Genomic DNA, 22,584 nt, shown 5'->3' with positions numbered 1-22,584 from the left:
ACCCAGCTTTGAATTAAATGAGTGAGTGTGAGGGGACAAACATCCGAGTGCTCGGGCTGTGTGATGGCTCCAGGTGCCGCCTGTTGCCTTTCCTGTGTTGGGGCTGCTCGGGGTTGAGCAAGTTGTTCTTTTCTGCCTTTCCCACCGTGTCCCACGTCAGCACAACCCGAGGCAGAGCCGAGCGGATACTGTACATATTTCTGCTCTGTAAACACACGCTTGTTTACATTTGCTTCCTTGCCATTCCGACTCGGATCCTCTCCCGCTGCCAGAGGGGATCAGCCGTGACTAACAAACGCGGAGATCCGGCCATTTTGACCCCGTGTGCTGCTCCTGTTTCCATTTGTTTGTTTCTCCTTCGCCTTCCCTCCCGAGTATTTAACGAATTATTATTAAATATCTTCCAGAATTTTTTTTTTTTAAAGAGGCCAGACTAGGAGCAATTCGAAAGAGTTGGGATAGGCAAACATCTGATCTGGTTGCTGCGTGTTGCTTTGTGGTTGAAGACAAAACTTTAGGTGCTGAGTAAAACAGAAATAAAGCAACCTCCTTGTTTGCAAATAGGTGTTTTCTGCAGTGCAGAAATCAGTTCTAATTGACTCCTACAGCTCGATCGTAAGCTGCTACTGATATTTGGCAAAATTTTCTTCAAGCAAACCCTCTGCCATGTTTACAGCCCCCCATGGAACCTCAGCACTGCGGATTTTGCAGCTTTAGACTTGCAAGTCTTTGCTGATCCAGCTTCACCAAACCGTGACGTTACACCAACATTGCAAATACATCAAATTCTTTTTATCAGCAGAAAAGGCCGGGTTGGATTCACAGGCCACATCTGCTGGTGAACTTTGTGCAGTCTATTTTTTTTTTTCTTTCTTTCCCCCCCCTCTCTTTTACTAGAAGAAAGGTTTGTTTGTTGGCGGCTGCTCGGGGCGGGACAGGAATGTAATGCATGCACAGACTGCGCAGTATTTCCTGTTCAACTGCCGCTCCAAACCCCGGCGCTGGGAAAATCTCCAGATCCAGCAGCTCAGCCTTTGCTCAAACAACCAAGAAATGCTGCAAGCTCTTCAGTTTTGGGTTTTTTTTTACAGAAAATATAATTTTTAAAGTGGGTCTTAATGTTGTGCTACTGCTGTAAATGTATCAGTCCGTGGATGTTGCTTCTATAATATTTGTAGATGCGGACTGAGGCAAAAACATTAAGCTTCCTGAAGCACTGTAGGGACAAGGGAGATGGCTCCATAGTGTCACTGCAAGAAGTTATGTTTATTTTGTATCACAATACATCTCCATAGCATTGCCTGCATACTTCAGTTAGCCTGGTTTACCACCCCATTGCAAACCGTGGTAATCTTGTGGCACTGGAGCTACTTTTTCGTTGTTTGTTGTATTTTATTTTGCTCTTAAACTGGTTTGAAGCATTGCTTTTGCACTGCGTGAGTTCCACTACAGAAGTAGAATATTTTGGTTCAGCAAAGGGGGGGAAAAAAAACTTGGAGTTTGATCACTTCTGCCAGCGAGCACCAAACTCCAGTGCTGTGACCTGGCCTTGTGTGTAGTGTGAAAGTGAGATGAGGGGGGTTATTTCTTATATTTTTTTTACCTTTTTTTTTTTTCCCCCCACAGTAGTCCTGGTCCTATGTACGTGTTTCAGACTGATGGTCTGCTGGTGGAAGGGTGGGGCATGGCTAGTTATTTTATTTACTTTTTGTTTTTAATTTCCTTATTTTTTTTTAAGCAGATGTGTATTTTGAGGATTTATATCCATAGGCTCCTCTGAAACCCAGTGCTGTGGCTCTTCTTCTTCCAAAAAAAGCAAATAGTAGGAAAAGATTTGACTATGAACTGCATATATATGCATATATGCGTGCATATGTACACATTAAAAAATGTTATCTATCCTTGCAGCACCTTTTTTAGGGTGTTCAACAGCTTCTTAGCCCTCTGTAAAAAGGCAGTGGGTGTGCACAAGTCAGCCTTGAAGACCAGGGCACATCCATCCTGGATGCTCTCCCGTGGGATGGACCAGGTGGATGGATGTGAGGGCAGGACAGGTACTGAACACAACTTGGATTCTTCTCTAGCTCCAAGGAGAAAACAAGGCTGGATGGGCACATTCAGCTCCTCTTTAAACATTGTCCAGCTGTTTATGTAGAAGGCAAAGGCACAGCAGCTCCCTGGCTCGTGTTGCTTGGAGGAGTTTCTGGAGGTGGACATCTCCCAGCTTCTCCTTTGTATTCTCATCCATCTTCTGTCCCAGTGGCAAGCAATACAGGCACAAAAATGAAAGTGCTGTGTGTTAATTAGTTCCTTCCTGGATCACGGGAGACCTGCTTATGAGTCCTTTGGAGATACAGATCTACATGTGCTGCTCCTCGAAATTGGAAGTGGTCTCAGTGCAGCCCTGTCAGCTTGTCAGGCACTTGAGCAGGACAGGAGGTGGGGAAAATCTGCACTGCTTAATTTGAACTTGAAGGTATTTCACTCAGAACATGGTTCAGCAGGTTAATTGGGTTGTTAAAACAGTATTTAACTTCCCAGGTTCATTAAGAAATGTGGATGCCCCTGAAGCAGCAGATCTGCCTTCAGTACTCGGGCTGAATAAATGCAGGAGTTGGGCTCTGACAGATGAATTTCTCTTAACATGGTCTTTCCCAGTAGCAACCCTCCTGACTTTTGGAATACTGCAAGAGGTGTTTAAATCATGGCTTATATGAGAAGCTGACACACATGAAGGTTACACCACCATATATATGTGTCCAACCAAACCACAGTGTGCAGACTGAAGTGTAGCAACAGCTTTAAGGTTTTGGAATTTGCCTTCAGATCTGTCAGGTTTTTGTGCTGTTTTGAGCCTTTTCATGGTTTCTTATCCCTCCTTGTCAGTTAAGAGGCTTCTGTGTACAGTGGCTGGTTTTAACATTTACTGGCTACGATTCATGAAGCCTCACAGTCTGAACAGAGACAGCAGTGCTGAGTTCCCAGTCATGTCTTAAAAAAGTGACTTTAGAGTTTCACTGCTTTTGATCCTTAAAATATGAGCATCCAATAACCAGTGATAGGTATTTAATCCACCCATATTTGAGGACTCTAATAAATAATTTACATAGGGCAAAAGAAGGTGTTTTTACCTTTAGGCTGCTGCAACAGAAATGTTTTCGAAGCGTTGTTTGTTTAGGCAGAAGTGGTTTTTATTTTGCACATCTTTAGCTGTCTTGAGTTAACATCCATCCTGATGAGTTTTGTCCTTTTGTCCTAGGTACTGTGTGAAATTGTATTTTTATAGGACTTTTAGAGGTATGGAAAGCAAACTGTAGTGTTCTGATACCCACTAGGTAACTTCAGTTTGAATGGGATAAGCTGTTCTTCTGTAACAATTTCATCTTAGCTCAAAGGTGCAGTTTCTGAGCTTGTTTTCCAAAACATCATGTCATGGGTTAATGAGGACAATGTTCCATTTTTCCTAAAATTCCCTAAAATAAACCATATTGACACTTTTTGAGATTCAAGTGCAGTGACCTAAAGAAATTATCTGAGAGATAAAAGCAAGTTACCTGCTTATTTTTCCCCCGTATCCTTACCTGTCTTACATATTTAAACTTTTTTTCTTGCCTGTAACTATGTGATCAGCTCCATCCAGAGCAAACTACTAATGCAGTGCCTGTGAAAGTGGTTGGTGGAGAGGGAGAGTTAAATGGTTTGGAAAGATTTTTATTTGACTAAACTAGTCTGGGATCCCTCCCTTCAAAGTAATAATTTCAGTGGAAAAACCAAAACCTTACGTTTATTTAATTATTCTGTTGGAGGGAAAAAGGTTGCCAGCTTCAGTTGAAATTAAGATAATTCTGGGATATATCATGCTGAATTCAAGCAGAACAATTTGCCTGGGCTGTACATGTTTGCAGGTTAAACCAGTTGTGGGTGGTTGTTTCAGGTATGTGACAGGGCTGTCATTTGTGTATTTTCTGCAAAGTTTACGAGGGAGATTGAACCTTTCAATAATAAACCACAGGTGGCATTTAAACCCAAAGTTACATGGGCATCACATGCACATTTGGCACAAAGTATTGTAAAACAATTTTTATCCTGGCCAATACATCACAAAAAGAAGAGCTGTATAAGCAAGTTAATGGTTTTCTACTTAACTGTTTCTGTCTTGAGGCGTGTAGGATATAAAATTTTACTTCTGTAACAAGATCAGATACAGCCTCTTAAGAAGTTTGAGAAATTAGGCATTTCTAATCATGTATAGATTTCAAAACTGCTTCCTTTGAAGAAAGGCTTTGTTTAATATCACTTTCCATCCTGTGTTATAAACAAACTTCTTAGCAGAGAGCTCGTCCGACCCAGATGTTTGTTTTATTGCATTTAGCGAGTTCATCTGTAAGCGGAAAATGTCTTCATTACCCGGCTTATATTATTTGGGAGAACTGGATATTGCATTCATTTAATTAGGAAAAACTCAGCGGTAATTAGCTCACCCATGGCTGCAGAGGGATGGGCTGGAGCCTTCCAGTTATCCCGTGGTGGCTTCCTGCAGCAGCCAAGGGTTGGTTGTACGAGGCTGTGCAACAACCTGGGTCTGTAATTTCACACCCCTGCAGCAAAATGTGATGGGAGAAGCCCTGAACTAAACTTTTTTAGAATTCAGTGCATGAGGGAAAAATCTTTTCCTTTGCTGTGTGGCTTGTACTGCTGCTGGAACTGTCCTGGTGGGAGAGGAGAAACACAACCCTTGTGCCTCCCAAGGATGGTCTGTGTGAAGGGAGGTTGGAGGAGATGCTGTAGGTGACTTCTGGTGTTAATTTCTATTATAACATTTGCCTCCAACATTTGGGCTTTGTTGTGGGGTGGTTTTCTTCCTGTTCTCTTTGTCCAGCCACCCAGTATGGTTCCATGCTTCCATCTAAGCTTACGTGGTACAGTAGTTTATTTTATAACTTACCTTTATCTTTCCTTGAGCCCCTCCCCAGGCTTAGTGGCTTTATTAGGACTTGGCAGAGGACCTTGATAAGCACGGTTCTGTGGACCAGCTTTGGATTCCAGAAGATTCCAGGCAATTCAGGAATTAACATACCCACAAGCAGTGAGTGGGTAGGACATGGATTATGATCAGTAAGTCTTGTCCTTATAAATGGCATCTGGAAATTATAGATGAGACCTTATACTTCTAAATTAGGAGAAATCTGTACCAGAGGGACTTCCCTTCTGAACAGGAAGAGCTGTGCTCTTTTTTCTGACTCTGGCTACAGGTAACCTTTTCCAAATTCAGATAATTTGACAGAGTGCTCCACTGAAGGCTCTTGCAGACCTCCATGAGATCCTTGGGGAAGCAGTTGCACAGGGATCTGTGCAGTCTGCTCTTCAGTGTGGCCTTAAACCACATGGAAAAGGAAATAAGGTGACAAAATTTATAAGGGAAAGGCTTGAGTGTTTGTGCATTTTTATAGATGTGTGTGCATATATGTGCACCTGTATATACACCTAAAACCTAGCTGTGAAGAGTTGTAGGAAGGCAGCTTGATTCTGAATGACTGGCCTTTAAAATAGCAGATGGAATTAAGTGTAGATACATGTGACATTTTCTGCATGGGAGGAGATAAGAATTCTTGATTTACATTTGCAGTAATGCCTGAAATATCTACTAACGAAGAGATTTTGGTGTTATAATCAGATCTGAAATATGACATTATCCCAGCGCTCACTTGTTGTAAAACTCAAATAAGATATTAGGAAAGATTAGGAAAGTAAGAGAACAAAGTATTGTGTGGGTGTATAAATTCATGGTGCTCTCCTTTCATCCTGGATATTGTGTGTGTTCTAGTTCCTCCTGCTCAAAAATGTGAATTAGAGACTGTAGAAACAAGGAGGGTCAGAGTTACGAAGCAGCTGGACTCTTGGCAGAGCCTGTGGACCTTCCTGCCATGGGATGCTTTGGGCACTAAAAGTCAGTGTTGGTTCAAAATGTGATGGGACAAAGCCATGAAAGTGGAATTTGTTGAGAACTGCTCCGGAAATTGAAGTTGCAGCTTCCAAAAGATGGACGGGGGGAAGGGAGAAAATGTCCCCTAAATTCCACGTGCTGGATGCCACTCACACTTGGAGTTTAGCTAATTCAGTTTATCCTTCCAGCGTCGTTACTGCCTGGTCTTATCTATAAGCTTTTAAGGAATGACAGGTTTTGTCCTCGGCGGTTTTGCCTTTTTAAAATTTACTGGCATCCAGAATGCCCATATTTATGGTAGTGATTCAATATTAATGCTTCTTTTCACCTTTGTAGTTGTTACATTTGCGCTGTCACTGCTTTAAGAAAAGCAAATCCAGCAAACAGCACAGGGATTGCAGGTGGTTCAGTGTAACTAAGGAAGGGGAAAATATTTTCCATGATGCACAACACTGTCATAGTTGCTAAAAATGAAATATGGTGCGAATTTTTTCTACTTCTGATAATACCTGTGTGTGTTAATACAGCACGGCACATAAGTCCACTTGAGATCTTCAGTTCCTTACTGCATCCAAAATTATCATTTATTAAATCACAGTAAAGCCTCTATAATACATTATTTTTAAAGAATATCCCTTTAAAATAACATCTGAATTAGTGGAAAGACCTATTTAAAACACCACTGTGTTATGAATGGCAAAATTGTCAAGACTAAAACCAACATGAAGGATTATTTTTCCTAGAACAAATATTTCAGTAAGTGAAAGGGAGTGGCCAGATTTCGAATGTATGATTTGATCCAAGTGTTCTTAGAAGGTTTGGACCAGTCAGTATTTCTCTTGTCTGAGATTTTTGAATGTTTATTTAGACAATTTGCTGTTTACTGCTTCTTTCTGTGGTAAGTAGAGAAGATACAACTTAGTTCTGAAAGGGTTGTGGTGTTCCCACTGATCTGCTGCAAGTTAAAAGTTTAAACACGCTGCCGTGATTCATACCTGCATTCAAATGGCATTATTTACCCTCATATTCTTAAATAGAGGCTGGAAACAATATAAAAATTATGAGGAAGGTTTCTGTGGCGCTAGCTGTAGGGAACAGGACACACAGCATTGTCCTTCCCGTTCTAATTTCAGCATATTTCAATTTTTAATGTCGGAAAGGACTTCTCCTTGCCGGGATTATATTGCAACAAACTTGCTTGTGCTTGCAATACCAGTTTTCTTGCTGTTTTAAAAAAGTCCTTCCCAGCTGCCCAGGCATCCTTTGGGGATTTCTGAACTCATGTTGCTGCAAACAGAATGTGACAATCTGAGAATGAGTCTTTTACTGTAACTTGTAACCAGCAGTGGCCAGAGTTGTGTGTGTGTTTTCTGTTTGACTGGAGTATTGATAAGCAGCGTTAGACTGGTTTCAGTTTACAAATGCCTTCTAAAGTAATGAAACACCTTCCTTAAGCTCATGGACATGCACAAATCTGTGCACAATTCTGACTTTATTCTCTTATCTGAGCACTTTTTAAATGGTGCGAGTTTTTATAGACTTTTAGTTTTTGATACTGGTACACTTTCCTCTTAAGAGCAGTTAGTAACTGAACCTGAGCATTGCTTACTGCAGAATCGTAAAATAGTTTGGGTTGGAAGGGATATTAAAGACAATCCAGTTCCAATCCCCCTGCCATGGGCAGGGACACCTTCCACTAGCCCAGGTTGCTCCAAGCCCCATCCAGCCTGACCTTGGACACTTCTAGGGATGGGGCAGCCACAGCTTCTCTGGGCAACCTGTGCCAGGGCCTCACCACCCTCACAGTGAAGAATTTCTTCCTAATATCTAATCTAAATCTCTCCTCTTTCAATTTAAAATGGTTCCCCCTTGTCCTGTCGCTCTCTGTCTGTGTAAAAAATTGCTCTCCCTTTTCTTTGTAAGCCCCCCAATTTGTGGACTGAAAGACCACAAATACAGACTGTATGGAGATCAGAAAATCACTGTTGGACTTGTGATTGGAGATCAGAAAATCACTTTTGGACTCGCAGGTGCTTTTAGAGGTGGAAGTCTGGATGTCTAACTTATGCTGGGCCTACAAAATCAGAAGATTTAGTTTCTCTATTCAGAGAGTACTTGAAAGGTCACTCAGAATCTGTTCTATGTGGCTTTCTTGTCAGAGCACACGTGTGAACCTGCACACCTTCAGAGCATGATGGAATCCATCCCTCACGTTTTCCAGGGAGATCATTTCCATTCTACACACAGCTCCTTCTTCCACTGAAATTTTCTTTATGTATTAATAATTGCATTAGTTGTGTTGATATATTTGTACATTCAGGTAGATGTGGCAGTCCCCTAATAATCTGAGAGGGGAGGAAAGATGGGGAATTGTATATTGATGTGTGTGATGGGATTCACTGAGAATTCCACTCACCCTCTAACTTAGGGATGGAGGAGTGTTTGGTTTTCTACCCAGCCCAGGAAACAAATACTTCTAGGTAGGTAATACCTAGAAGTATAACAACAGATCATTTAAAATATTTGGTGATCAAATGAAATATTACTTAAAATACTCTAAAACTTTTTTTCAACTCTTCTATATACTCCATTTTATTTTAATGTGCATTCAAGATTTAATTCTCAGGAGTTTGAATCTGAGGGGAATCCCCAGATGTCCTGGGACATTTCTTTCCTCCAGACTGCTTTTTATCTACAGTTTTCAGTCTTTAAAAATGCTACACTTGCTTTCAGTGAGCTGTATGTAATTTTTTACCAAGCTAGTATTTTTTTTCAGTCCTGGTGGACCAATAAACAAGTTGAAAAGCAAGGCCAAGGCTCCTATTTTTTTAGTAACACCCTCTGCAGCCTTGTTCTTGCAGCCAGTGGTGCAGCTCCCAGCACTGCCTCTGTGTTGTGTCTTTTTGTCCTCCAGCAGTGCTGTCAAACAGTAACAGAGGAAACCCAGAAACATCTCAGAGCTTTTCCTGACCCTTGCAGGAGTTTTAAATGTTCCACACATGATGCTGTATTTGGATGGAAACTATGCCCGGGCATCAGCAGGCGTTTAGTGGGTTTCTTTTGGTTTAGATATTCTGTTTCCTCAGTCCAGAGACACAATTTAGCAGCAAGTTATTGTGTGTATTTACATTATTTGCTTTGGATATTGCTTGGAAAACTCCCAGTGTACTGTCTCAGTATGATTGTAGTGGGCTGACATCACCATATGAGTCTAACAAGGGAAAAATGTGTTGATTTGGAAGTGGGTCTCAGCATGATGGAGAATCTCTCTGTAAGATTATCTTGCTAAAGACTTCTGAGTATAATAACTATACATCTTAAATGCAGTTGTTGTGGTCTGGAAAACCAGGTCTGTATACATGAATTTATTTTTCTGCTGTGTGTTTTGTTTTTTCCCTAGTGTCCCAATGTAATATCAGCTTGAAGAAGCAGAGGAGTCGAAGTATCTTTAGCACCTTATTCTGCTGCTTTCGTGACTACAATGTCGAACCACCATCTACCAATAGCACCAGTGCTCTGCCTCCTTTGGTGGAGGAGAATGGAGGACTTCAGAAGGTCAGGATTTTATCTTATTTTGCTGTCATATGGGTCTTTTGTAACCGAGGTTTAACTCTGCTCCCAAAGGTTTGTCTTCACCTGAGGGAAACCTGTTACGATTTAGAGAAAAAATTACTGTCTCGATGGTGAATTGCTAATACTTTCTGTTCAGCTGCAGTTTAAAACCAGTATTTCCATAGACAGTGTTGGCAGTACTAATTTTATAAGCAAACAACATTTAAAACCTGACTTAAGACACTAAAAAAAGGTAGACTTCTCATAAAATTTCAGCTGCTGAGTTGTCTCTGGGTTTGGTTCCCTTTCCTGATTACAGGAAGGTCAAAATGTGTCCACTGGAGCATATTGGAACTTTTTAAATAACACTTAGAAGGGGTTTTAGTGACAGAAAAACAGATCAACAAGAGGGAGAACCATTATTTGGACCTTTTTCCCTGAACAGTTCACTTCTATTTAATACATGCTGAATCCAGAATTATCAGCTTTTGGCCATTTTTCCATATTATTAAGCTTTGTTTACCTAATAAATCAATTGATGGAAATTTTAGCACTTCAAAGCATTTTGTGTAATGGCAAAATGTTACTTTGATTGAATTCTAGTGATTACATTGCTTTGCCATATTCGTAGAATCAGAACACTGATGATTCTATATGTTCTTTTTAATTCTGATAACACTGAGAGCGTTTGTCTTATGAACTGAAGAATTTCAGTTCAATATGGCAAACACAGGAGTGCCATCTTTTCCATACAGTTTTCCAGGACTTTGAAATTGGACATATAGTTGTATCCATGGTGGGGAATAATAGCAGAAATGGAGATGACAGAATCACCCTCCTGCTTTTCACATAATTTTTCATGTCTGATGCAGCGGATTCCTTACCCACCTTTGTCCAGTCCATTTTATCCTGGTTTGGATTTTGCTGGTTATGTTTGAATTCTGAAAAGCTCAGAAAGAGAAAGAGCAGAGGAACTACTTGGTGAAAGCAGATTAAAGTGATGGGGACTGAGAGTACGTGTGGAGGTGAAGTCTGAACTGGAGCAGTTCATGCTGAAACTGCTCACGCAGAGGTGAAGTGCCCTGAGAATTCTGCCAAGAGGAGGAATTGTACATGTATTTTTAGACTTACTCTGCTAGCCAAGGTACATTCTGACTGAAATGAGGGAAATCCAGCCTGGATGTGCTGAAGGGAAAGCTGAGTAGTGTGTAGCATGTGCACACACATTCATCTGAGAAACAAAAGGAGTGGGAAACTAATAAAATTTCCCTTTCCACTGTGCTGAGGAATGGAAAGTAGGCTGAAGTGAGACTACTGGCAAAACTACAACTGGGAGAGAATGGGAGTTCATTAGAAAGAAAAACATAAAACAAGGTTTATTTTTTGCTACAGAAAACATGAGTAAAAATGGTCTGGAGTCGTTAGTTTCCAGATTGTATTTTGTAAAACACTTAATTACTTTCTAAATAAATCTTATGTCTTGAGTGAGTGATTGGCTCGTGTGTTCACACAAGTTTCCATCTCCACTCTGCTGCCTCAGTGAGCAGTTTTGGAGCTGTGCAACACTTACACACAAGACCAAGACACAAATCACAGCATTTGTAGAATTAGCAGATTAAAACTTGAGTAGAAAACTTCAAGGAGTTATGTGAAAGAGAAGCATTCATAGAATTACCAGGTTAAAACTTAAGAGAGTTAAAAAATTCAAGGAACATGTTGAAGAGAGTTTAATTAAAGAGTGTTTTTTCTTTAATTGAGTGAAAGGTACTCAGATACTCAAACCTTTGTAAAAAAAATCGAGTACAGCTGAACTTCTAGGTGGTTCTTCAGTGCAAAATAAGTCTGTGACATGGCTATTTTAAATGCAGTATTAAAGACTAATAAGCTTTGTATGTGTTTTTATGTGCTGTTTTTATTGAGTACTAACACAGTGTAAATAAGAAATTCTTTAAAGAAGGAAAAAGAGCGTTGAAGACTTGGGTATGTTTGAATATTGTTACCCTGTCAGGCTGGTGCTTTTTGCCAGGAGAGCTGTTTTAGAACTGTGCAGGCTGCTTGAATTTGATGGAGTTACACTGAGCATCTTGTCTAGGTTCAGAAATTATAAGTAATGGGGGAAAGTACATGCAACAGTGGGCTTTGGATTCTAAATTGGTGAAATTAGGTGTCCAGGAATGACCAAACTGCCTGTTTCAGGAAAAAAAAATAAAGGTTGACAACACATTGCTTAAACCCCTCTGCTGTTAAATTAAAACTCTTTTTTGCATTATTCTTATTGCCAGGTTAGAATTCTGTTGAACTGCTGCTTAAATGATCACTTACTTATATCTGCTTTGTGATTTATATGTTTTATAAATTAATTACCACATCACAGTTCACCTCTGGCCATGGCCCAGTCAGCTCATGTGTTCTGACCCTTTCCTTCAAAAATGGACAAAGAACATTGCTCAATAAACAGTTACCACTAGAAACTCATATAAAATGGCTTGGATGTACTTTCCTTCTGTCTTTACTGTTCAGTGGAGTTGTTACATGAAAACTGGTGATAAAGACTTCAGAGAAGGGGAAAGAGTGGGGAAGACAACTGCTGGTTTCACAGGAATTCAGTGTTTGTTCTGTGTTGCTTCTGGCATATTCTTGAACCTGAAGTTGATGTGACAAGCTGACTCCCTTCTAATCAGGAATCTTGATTCTTTAAATGCTGACCTGTTCAAAAGGAAGGAAAGCAGGGTAGAGTATTCTATAAAGTAATTGGAAACACAGTTGTGAAATTTTGTTCAGAGTAATTGCATTGTGTGATATTATTATTATTATTATTATTATTATTATTATTATTATTATTATTATTATTATTATTATTATTATTTGGCTGTACTAGAAAAAATGAAATCAGTGCTTCAGATTAATCAGTGCTTCATGATGTGACTTGATGATGCTTGACATGTCAAGTGTCATGTCACTTCTTCATAGGATTGGAAGAAACCCCAAATTGAGCATGGCTTTGAATAAACAATTTTTTTCAGCACTGACTTCTGTTCTGCTAGGGGGAAAAAAAAGCCCAAAAACTTCTTTAAAGTATTGAGTTCACTTTTAAACCTTCTCCTCACAGAGCAGCTGCTTGTCCAAGTGTGACTCTAATACTGGTAATGAATGGTCCATTCTGTCTCTAAAGTTTCAATACAGCATTTTTTTCAACAATAACTTGTATTTACTGAAACTGTGGTATATTTGTTTTTCTTAAAATGCAGCAGCTATTTAGCACAGCATGAAGATGTATTGTGGAGATGTAATGTCTGTGACAGTGGGTATATCAGCGTGCCTGCAGCTTGGATGCTGAGCCAGATGTGTCACTGGGAGCACACAATGTTCAGCCTCATGAAACCCTTGGTAATTTTTTCCTGCCTCCTCAGCAGCAGGCAGCTCCCCAACACCTTCCAGCCACATTTTTTTGTTTGGAGGCCAGAGCGTTGGAAGAGGGGAATTATTTTTTGTTTTCTTCTGAATAAATTCAAGTCTTAATTCCTGTTCTTCTGTTGGCAACTTGACTCAATTTGTGCTTTTTCTGGGCGTGCTTCTGGATGTAAGTTTTTTTCCTTCTGGGTAAAGTCTGTTATCTGAGTTTTGAGGTGTTTGCAGATAACAGATTTCATTCAGTCAGGCTGCAAGGAGTGGGATCCAGATAGAGAGAGGTGAAAACAGCGAGATGCAAAATAGCTTTTTGTTCCCTCTGCTCTCAGCCGTGGTGGGTGAGGCAGCTCTGACAAGTCTGTCGGCACTTTGCCATTTCACTCACAACCCACTTCCACTGGAGTCATCCTTGCTTTTGTTTCACAGTGAGATCCAAATCAGGCAGATGGCTCGTGTTAACGAGATGAAGCATGAATGAGGGAAGGATTTTTTATACTTGTTGGATTAGAGGAGAAGGTCTTGATCCACACTCAACAGGGAAGAAGACAGAATTAGGAGGAGGTTTATTCTGGGGGCAACAGCTGCCCCTGCTGCTTTCCCTGTAGCTGCGTTCCCACCTCACCCATGCTAACAACTACAAAAGTCAGGGCTCCTTCTCCCCACTGCTTTTTGCTGCACCACCATCTCCAAGGTGATGCTGGAAAGCTGTTTTGATGACCTATGGTCATGTCTCCAGCACTGTTCTCTGCTTCAGGAATCTGTTTTTAACACAGTGCAGGAAAAAGGATCTTCTCTATCCCACATGAATATGGTCCAGCAAAATGAGAAAAACAGCTTGTAGGGAGCACGTTCTTGAGGGCAAAGTGGTATCTCCTTCATGCAGGAGACCTGGAGGAGCAGCACAAGCTCTCTTTGAGGAGGAGACCATCAATGACACGTTTTCTGAACGGATGTGGAAGCCACTCTCCAGTGTGGAAGAAGATAACTGAGATTAATGTAAATCCTAGTACTTTTTCTCCTGCTTAACCTTTGCTGATCTGAACAAGAAAATTCCTAATGTTTGGTTCTGTTGGCCAACATCAATGTATGGTAGGGAAGGTCTGTTTAGAAAACAAAACCCCCTCTGCACAGCTGTGCTTGGTTCCTCTCTCACTGCTCACTCATTCTGACCTTCTTTGCCTCCCAAAAAGTCCTCTATATTAAGAGACAAAGCTTGATATTGAAAGTCAATGAAAGAGTCCAATAGTAACTATATTACTGTTTTTAAAGAACCTGTCATGGTCTAGAATACACTTTGTGTTAAAGAAATGGATATGATGAAGCTGATCAAAATAACAGATTTTTCTCTAAAATGAAACAGCTCCTTATCTTTGAATACAGACTGTTCTCAAAAAAAAAAAAGCAAAATAATGTGGCCTGTCACTTGGTGCTCATTGATCCCACACAAGACCACAGACAGCATTAATGAACAACATGGTACTGGAAATGTTGTGTCTCTAAACCAAAATTGCACAGCTAAGGGAAAAGATAGGATTTATCATTTCATCTGTATATAGTGTGCCATGAAAAAAAAAAACAAACCAACAACCCTGATTTCAATGGTTGGACAAATCAGTTCCTGGGTTATTTTAGCGATACAATAGGGAAATTTTGGCATTCTAGGAACAGCTTTGTCCTGTTCCCAACGTGAGGAGCTCGTGGAAAGCCTTCAACAAATGCAGTCATCTGTCATGTATTTCAAACGATACCGGTATGACCTATTCCCCTTCCTGTTCCAAGGCATTAGGAAATGAGGCAGGACACTTTTAAGAAGTTTCCCATAGCAGGCTTGTTTTTAAAAAACATTTGCCTGTTGGTGAGCACTCGCAATTTCCCAGCAGACTCATGCACTTATCTTTCTGCTTGTTTTTTGCTGTTCTCATCTTTACCTTTTTGATGTTTGCAGAGGTACTTTTAGGGTTCCTCTTAGGAAATTTACTTGCTATTTTTTTAATAATTATTATTATTATTATTTAAGAAATTCTGTGAGAAAAATAAAGCAAACAGTAATGCAAGTCCTGTAGCAGCTTCAGTTCTGGATTCCCATGGAAGTCAGTTCTGCTAACAGAACATCAACGTACTGAATTATAATCTTTTTCTTTTCTTATTGCTATTGCCCTGAGGGAAACTTGGATTCTTGCCAGTTTATGTGTGTGTGTTTTTCTAGAAATCACTGGTACTTTTTACAAGTGCAAAGGTTTTGATAGTTAGCGGTAGTTGCTGCTCTCTAGTTGCTTCTTCAGCTTCTCGGGATTTTGGTCGAACTTCAGTAAAAATTTCTGGTGTTTTAGCACTAAAAAAAGAGGGCTTTAATATTGAATTACTTCTGTTTGTCAGAGATGCGTCAACACTGTAGTAAGACATCAAAACAAGTAAGCACAAGACTTCTTCAGCTGGAAAAGGCCGTGCTAATGTTGAAAACAGCTCTTTCAGTAATTGCTCTGCTGGAAGTCAGAGCCTCTGGTGTCCAAGTATTCAAGAATTAAATCACCTACTTAAGTAATATCTATGCTAGAAGGATCAACTTCCTTTTTTTTTTTTTTTTTTTTTGTACTGTGCCTACCAAAAAGCAAATACTTGTCCCCATTTTCCACAATCCCTTACATATTTGGGTCAGTGACCCTGTGACCAACCTTTCTCCATTTTGGGGCTGTCCTTGTCTCTGTATATCAGGACCCAGGAAGGGAAGAAAAAGTCAAACTGGCCAAGACTTTCTTGCTGTCTCACAAGTACATAACAAAAAGTGAGACCATGGGAAGAGCTCTGACACTGTTGCCTCTTTCTGGGTGAAGAAAGTGAGATTTCTTGGGTTAGTTTTTATATTGCCTGGGCAAAAATGCTGTTTTTTCTGAGTCAGTTGTCTCAAGTGAAGTTCAGTTCAAGGAGTGGGTTTCTGCCCTGCTACCAAGGTCTGGCTCAGCCTCTTACTGCTGCAGTGAAAACTGACAAATATACCCATGAGTAGATCTTAAAGCTGAAAGAGTTACAGTAAATACAGGTACTTTCTAATTACCATCTCTTATTAATCATAGCATGGGTTTTACCAGTCCAGTCTCCTAAAAATCATAAATACCAGTGTACTAACAGATCATTCCAGCAACTAAAATGCAAGACCCTGTTTTTATTTTTTTTACCCTGGTTTCTTGAATACTTTGAACTTTTGGTTTAAAATGTTTGAGTGCTACATTTACTGCTCCAGACCTTTGTTCTACCCTTTAAAAGCCATTACCCTTACAGTGATTTTTTTTTTTTTCTTTTTCCCCAGGGTGACCAGATGCAGGTCATGCCTATACCAAGTGTATGTATTTTTATCCCTTTTTCTTTTAATAATTTTCATAACTTTTGCTTTGTTTCATCTTATGTTGCAGTCTAACAGGTCTGTTTTGTGTTGCATGTTAACAAAAGGATTTTATGTTCTGTCTGTGATGTTGCATACTCAGAGATGAATTGAACTGCACGTGTTCCACAGGGACTAAAAGAAGAGTTTGGGTTTTATGTGGATTTCGTCTGAATTTTTACCATTTTGGAAATGCTTGAAGTGCTCTAAAAGTTGAAGTTACTTATTTTAATAGAGGCAAAAGGTGACTCATCACCACTATGTGAGACACAGTTACAAAAACCTTTTCCTCTCATTTTTCCCAGTATTCCAGTTGAAAGGAAGAGTTAGAAACTGTGAAACTTATTTGAAACAAGTCACTTCAGGAAAAGAGAGTGCACTGACTAGAGCTGCATTACTGCCCTTGTTTAAGATGATGCTCTTGGTATCAGCTGCTGTTTTATGGGCCTTAGTATTTCTGTTTATCTTTCCTGGATTAAACTTGGAATGCTGTTTGGCATCTGAATTATTTCTCAAGGCTAAATAAAAGGAAGGGAAAAAAAGAAGTTCTTCAAACTGAAGCTTTTAATTTAATTAGTTTTAACCTTTTTTGGTCAAAAAGCTGCTCTTTTTTGCCTTTTTTTTTTTTTATGAGGATGAAGGTTTAGGCTTTTTAAAACTGAAAATACTTTTTTTTTTTTTAGCTCCTTTGCTGTTTATAATACTTTATTATGGAGAGTTTTCCAGAAAATAGCAGTGCTGATGTGCAGAGTTACTGACACAAACGTCTTGTTTGAGATATTTGGTAGCCTTTAAAGACCTGGATACTCCCCAAGATACCATTTTTTTTCTTCTTTCCCTTCCTTCTCACGTAGCCCAATATTATAAAACCTCCTGTAAGAACCCTGTCCATGCTGCAGAGCAGAAGTGTCAGGAGCTCACTGTGACTGTGCACATCTTCCCTCTCTCACCAGTTTTTCTTGGATTTAGGAACTTTTTGTTGCTTACCTGGTATTTCTTATATGGCTCATGCATAGATTTGTGTGTCTGAATATACACACATGTACAGTCATGGAATTTATCTATTTGCAAGTCTAGAAATAGAAAAGTTTGGATGGATGAAAATACAGGTTCCTAAATTACTTTTCTTTTTACATACCTGCCAAATTCAGTTAGGTGACTGTAGTTGCTCTGCTGGTAGTTATTTGAACACGAAACATGTTCTGACTGTGCACTGACCTGGAATAAAATCTTTGCTAAGAGTGAGTGTAGGTATTAACAGGAAAAGAATTCAAAGAGAACAAAATTTTGAAATTCTAAATGAGTACAGCTCTGACAGGTACAGCAGTGAAATGAGATGCTTTGTTAGGACATTGTCTTTGCAGTGTTAAAGCAGTGCTCTGTTAGATTTGGGTACTGGTAGGGAAATGAATGATTCAAGAAGGGATTTCTTTTTTTTCCTCCCTTTTTTTTTTTTTTTTTAAGCTCAACTGTAATTTTGCTGACCTATATTCCCAGCACTTTAATAAGGCAGTAAAATTAACTTATCTCTGCAGTCATGACGTAGAGTTCTCAGCGAGCAGGTGACTTTAAAACACACTAATTCCCCTTCCCTGGTGCCATCTGATGCTCCTTCCAGCAGGACGTTGGGAGTGTTGTCAAGCAACCATCGCCCGCGGGCAGTTGTGTGACATTTGCTCTCCAGTATCACAGTGCTCCTGGCTGTCAGACAGGGCCCAGCCAGCATTAGTATGTCAGCATCTAAATAAAGGCACAAGTGAGCTGCACGTGGAGAAAGTGGTAGGAAAGAAAATGCAACGTTATGTTAGGAAAAAACCACCTAAAATTAGTGTTTCTCTGCCAGTCTTCCAAGGGCTGTTTGTCCAGAGGATCCCTCTGAGACAACTCTGAACTGTGTGTTCTGAGACCCATTAAGGCAGAAATTCTTGATGCTCTGCTACACAGGGGTGAGAACTGGGCTGTTTGAACTGTATGGCTCGTGCAAACCAGGAGGAAAACCTTCTAAACACAGAGTGAGCTTGGTCACAATTAAGTGGACATTTACTTTTTACAGGGCTCCTTGCTAATGTCGTCACTTCGAGTGCTTAGAGAACCCCTTAGTGACTCTGAAAAGTGCTCTGTCCACTCCCCCGCTCATTAAACTTTCAAGTGGAAACCTCCAGTCAAAATAGGAGGATTTTTGCAGCTTTATAATGCCTGTTTAAAACCTGGCTGTCTGCTGAGATCACCTGTTTGAAAGCTTCCATTGCTTTATGTGCGTTTTGTGTTGCTTTTCAATGCATTTATATGTGCAATGCAGTGAAAGAGATCTTCTGCTAAACAGATTTGTCCTGTATTAATTGCAATTAATTTAAAGTTAATTGAGTTAATATGGATTTTTTACTTGGTTATTGATAGAGGTAACTGCTGAGGAAGAAACATTCCAGCTTTAGATTAGGTTCTTCAGAAAATATAACCAGCATTACTTTGGGGGGTTTTAAAATATGAACTTCATCCTATTTGTATCTCATATAATCATACAATGGTTTGGGTTGGAAGGGACTTTAAAGGTGATCTAGTTCCAACCCCTAAATCAAAGTAGACCCATAGCAGCTTTGTTGTTTTTAATTCTTTTGAACAAAGAGGTAGATGGAAATACAAAACCACACTCAGAGGTAGATGGAAATACAAAACCACACTCAGGCAACATCCTGAATAGTTGTTCAGTATAACATACCACTGGTAAAGGAGTGGTACCAGAATTACCCCTCAGAATCCCTGCAGAAGTTAAATCTTATCACTGGGATTTTCACTTGTCCTCACATACATTTAGACAATTCCTTGTTATAACTTATAGAAGAAATTTTGGGAACTGCCTGTTCCATAACAGGAGCTGGCACCTCCTGGCATCTGTGTTCTAAGCAGAAATCATTTATCTTCTATAAGAGTATTTCTCTGTGTAATTGCTGGGAGAAGCTGTTAGCTCTGTGGAGTGCAACCCAGAGTGTGAGCTGAAGGAAACACGAACAGTGAATTAGTGTGCTGCACTTAGGCTCGACAACATTGCCAGTGTAGGAAACAAAAAAGGGCTTATTAATTCTGATACTTGTCTCTGTGGGAAATATGGGCCTACAGGGAAGAAAGCTGATGATTGTTTTATACAGTAAATTTCTGAAAGATTTGTGTTGACCAGCTGTTTATGCTTCAACCAAAAGTCCTGTTCTCTTGCCACCACCACCCCCTTTTTTTTTTTTTTTCTTAGGGAATATACTATTTCCACGGGACTGAAGCAGTGCAGCAGTCGTTTCACTACAAGGTCTGTTGAGCTGATCAGCCATGAGACCTGGCTGGAATGCATAAATCCCAAACAGTGACTAGTTTAACTTGTATACAATTTATGTCTTGTTGGAATTGAAGACCAAGCTAGGACTTAAAAGTACTGAGAGACCACGTGTTATTTTTCTGCTGAGTTCTGTGGAAGTCTGCAGCCTTTCAGAGAGTACTGCATAGTAAATATGAGTTGCTGTTAGCCACTATTAAATATTCTTAATCATCTTAGATGTCTTTAAAGCTACTATGTGGGGGGGGGGAAAAAAAGAAATTATAAAAGATCCATAACTATTAACTATGGTGGAAATCTGGTAATTAGAACTCTTCTTGGATATGTCTCTGTTAATGAAGAAATTAAAATACGGTGTTAAGTAATGCTTGTTTCTGCCTCAAAGCTTTGCTACTCTTGGCATGTGGAAATTGCTTTAGGTCAGAAAGCTTGAACAGCAAAACAAATGGACTGATATTTAACATACAAATCCTTTAAGTTCCTAAAGCCTCAAAAATGCCATCCATGCTCCAGAGCCCTACACCAGCTATTTAGCAACCTCACAACTTGTAGTGACTTCAGCTCCAGAATAGTTCCCTTATCCCTGTTAGATTATCAGGGGTGCAAATGTGTTTTCACAATTGAGGGCAGCGGAGACACAGGTTGTGAAATGGAAAACACTTTTCTTCTGAACTTCAGATGTGTGAACTTAGGGAAGCTGGATCAGATCGAACACAAGATGCCAAAGCTTGTAGGAGGGTTGGTGTTTCCCCAGGAAAAACCTTGAGAGTTAGTCTTGTTAGGTAAAGTTAGGTCAATAACTGCACATTATTTCTTTATGCAATACTGAACAGGGAGAGAAACTCTTATCACTGCTTTTGAGAAAGCAGAGGGTGCAGGTGACTGAAGAAGATGGGCATGAGTTGTCTCAAATGCAGTCAAGGAATTCAGGTTATCAAAAGTTGAAGGTTCTCACATTTTGTAGTCAGTCCCTGCTGGATGACCATCCTTTTCTTGATGACAAGCATAACAGTTTCCAGATAAAAAACTAAAGATACCTTTGATAAGACAGGGCTCCTGTTTTTCATAGCATAATTTTATGTGGAAGAATATCTATTCCCATATATTTTTCATAGCTATAGGTATTTTCAGTTTGATAAAGAATTCATATAGCAGGAGGAATTTCTGGGTTTGAACTGCTGGTGCAGATTAACATAGTCAAAAATTTGAACTACATACAGTTCTAAGAGCACAAAAATGAACTGAACTATTATTTAAAAAAATGTGCTTAAGGTTTCTTGAGATGTTCCTCCTTTTTTTGCATCTTCAAGGACAAGAAATCAGTATCAGAACATGGGTTCTGAAGATCATTGTCTTTAAATGGGTTGGATTTTTCTTTCAGTAACCTTTTTGTCTGTTCAGGTTGCAAATTTGGATCCTTCTTGCTGTGAAAAATTGAGGTGGGGTGCTAAATACCTTTTAGGCTTTGAAATCAAGGAGTGAGAAACTAAAATTCTTTAGGTCTGGCCCTAGTTGTCAAGAAGCAGAGCTAGAGCTGAAGCAGTTATGGGACTGTCTATATAACCTAGAAAGGGTGTCGTGTAAATTTGAGCCTGGTTGGGTGACTGTGATGGATTGGGTCCATTACAGGCATTAGGCAGAAGTTGTTTTTTCTTGAAGGTTGTTGTTAGATTTGTGCTGAGAGGAAATGTGTTGAGACAAGTGGTTTGTACGCAAGGCAGCTTCCAGTTTGGTAGCTGAAGGAACTGTTGTCGTTGTTAATTGTAAGGGACTAAATCAATTGCAGAGATCACTCCTAAAAACGCCCCAAGAACTTCTGGTTTAGCTAAAGACACTTGTTTAAGTCCAGAAACTCATTTGTTAGGTGCTTCCTCTAAACAAGAACTCATTAGGCATCATTGGCCAGTATCTGTCAGCTTAAGACAAGGTCTGAATTCAGTCAGTGCTTGATGATCTGTCCTGGCAGCCAGAGGGTATGTGGAGGTGTCTGACTCAACCTGTGTGTCACCTGCACAGGGGTGGCCTCAGATCTCTGCCAGAACCTCTCCAAAGGGCTGTTGAAAGGAACAAAACCACAATAGATGCATCCTTACACTGCATGAACAGATAAAAAGATAGCAAAAGAATGAAGTTAGAGTTCTGTACCCAATTCTAAATTAATTTAATTTCCTCTCAGTCTTGAGCTTCTCCCTGTTAACACTTCTCCATAAAGCTAATCCTTTTCCTTCATCAAGAAAAAAAACCTCTTTGAGAGGCAACAGTGTTTCAGCTCCAAATGGAAGCGTTCTCTCCCACTTCTGTTATTTCAGGAAGTATCCAGTACCAAAATCTAAAGTAACCATAATTTTATTGCTAACTGGGGTGTTACAGTGGGAAATGAGCAATCCAAAGAATATGAGATTGTCTGCATTGCTTTCAGAAAAATTGTCAATTCGAGGAATCGGTACCATTTTTCAGAAAGGGCAGCATGCTGTACAAGAGCCTAGTTTAGGTTCTTTACTGCAGTTTTAATGCCTTGACTGGGAACATAATCCACATGAAATTTGGTCAGTGCCCTCACAAGTGGTGCAAATGAAAGTGAAGACATGTCCCAGAAGATAAAAATTAATAATGCTGTCTTCCTTCAGGATGGATTCCTCCACTTTAGCACCTTTCCTGGCAAACAGAAATAACGATTTGTGTAAATGTCCCTCAGCCTGATATGGCTGGAAATGGCATTGTTGGGAATAGGATAACAACAGCAACCAAAACCAGGCATTAGGAGAAGGGGTCACTACAAAAAGATGGTTTTGTATCAAATGTCTTATTTCTCCCTGGGTTTTCTTAGCTGGTGATGATGTTTTGCCACTTTCATTTCCAGTGCTTTGGAGGTCATTCCAAACAAGCCTCTCGTTTAAAAAATAATATTAAAAAAGTCTGTATGGGTATTGCGATTGCATGAGCCATTAATTTCCATATGTGTACTTGAGATGATCCCAGAAAAGC

The 22,584-nt window shown here is 39.8% G+C and overlaps 1 protein-coding gene across 7 annotated transcripts in view; it reads left to right on the top strand.

Annotated features, from left to right (window-relative positions):
- Positions 1-22,584, top strand: part of CTDSPL (CTD small phosphatase like) — an 86,731-nt gene that overhangs the window by 37,220 nt on the left and 26,927 nt on the right. For 3 of the 7 annotated variants that reach the window (XM_032708273.1, XM_032708263.1, XM_032708303.1), the window contains exons 2-4: positions 9,345-9,499; positions 16,209-16,241; positions 19,522-19,575. In XM_032708273.1, the coding sequence (XP_032564164.1) occupies positions 9,345-9,499; positions 16,209-16,241; positions 19,522-19,575 (242 nt within the window). The remainder of the gene's footprint in view (positions 1-9,344; positions 9,500-16,208; positions 16,242-19,521; positions 19,576-22,584) is intronic. The other 4 variants (XM_032708282.1, XM_032708313.1, XM_032708293.1 and 1 more) reach the window with 2 other exon arrangements.

The sequence above is a fragment of the Chiroxiphia lanceolata genome, chromosome 1 (assembly GCF_009829145.1).
Source record: "Chiroxiphia lanceolata isolate bChiLan1 chromosome 1, bChiLan1.pri, whole genome shotgun sequence".
Lineage (NCBI taxonomy): Eukaryota > Metazoa > Chordata > Aves > Passeriformes > Pipridae > Chiroxiphia > Chiroxiphia lanceolata.
This window is presented reverse-complemented; position numbering and strand designations above follow the sequence as displayed.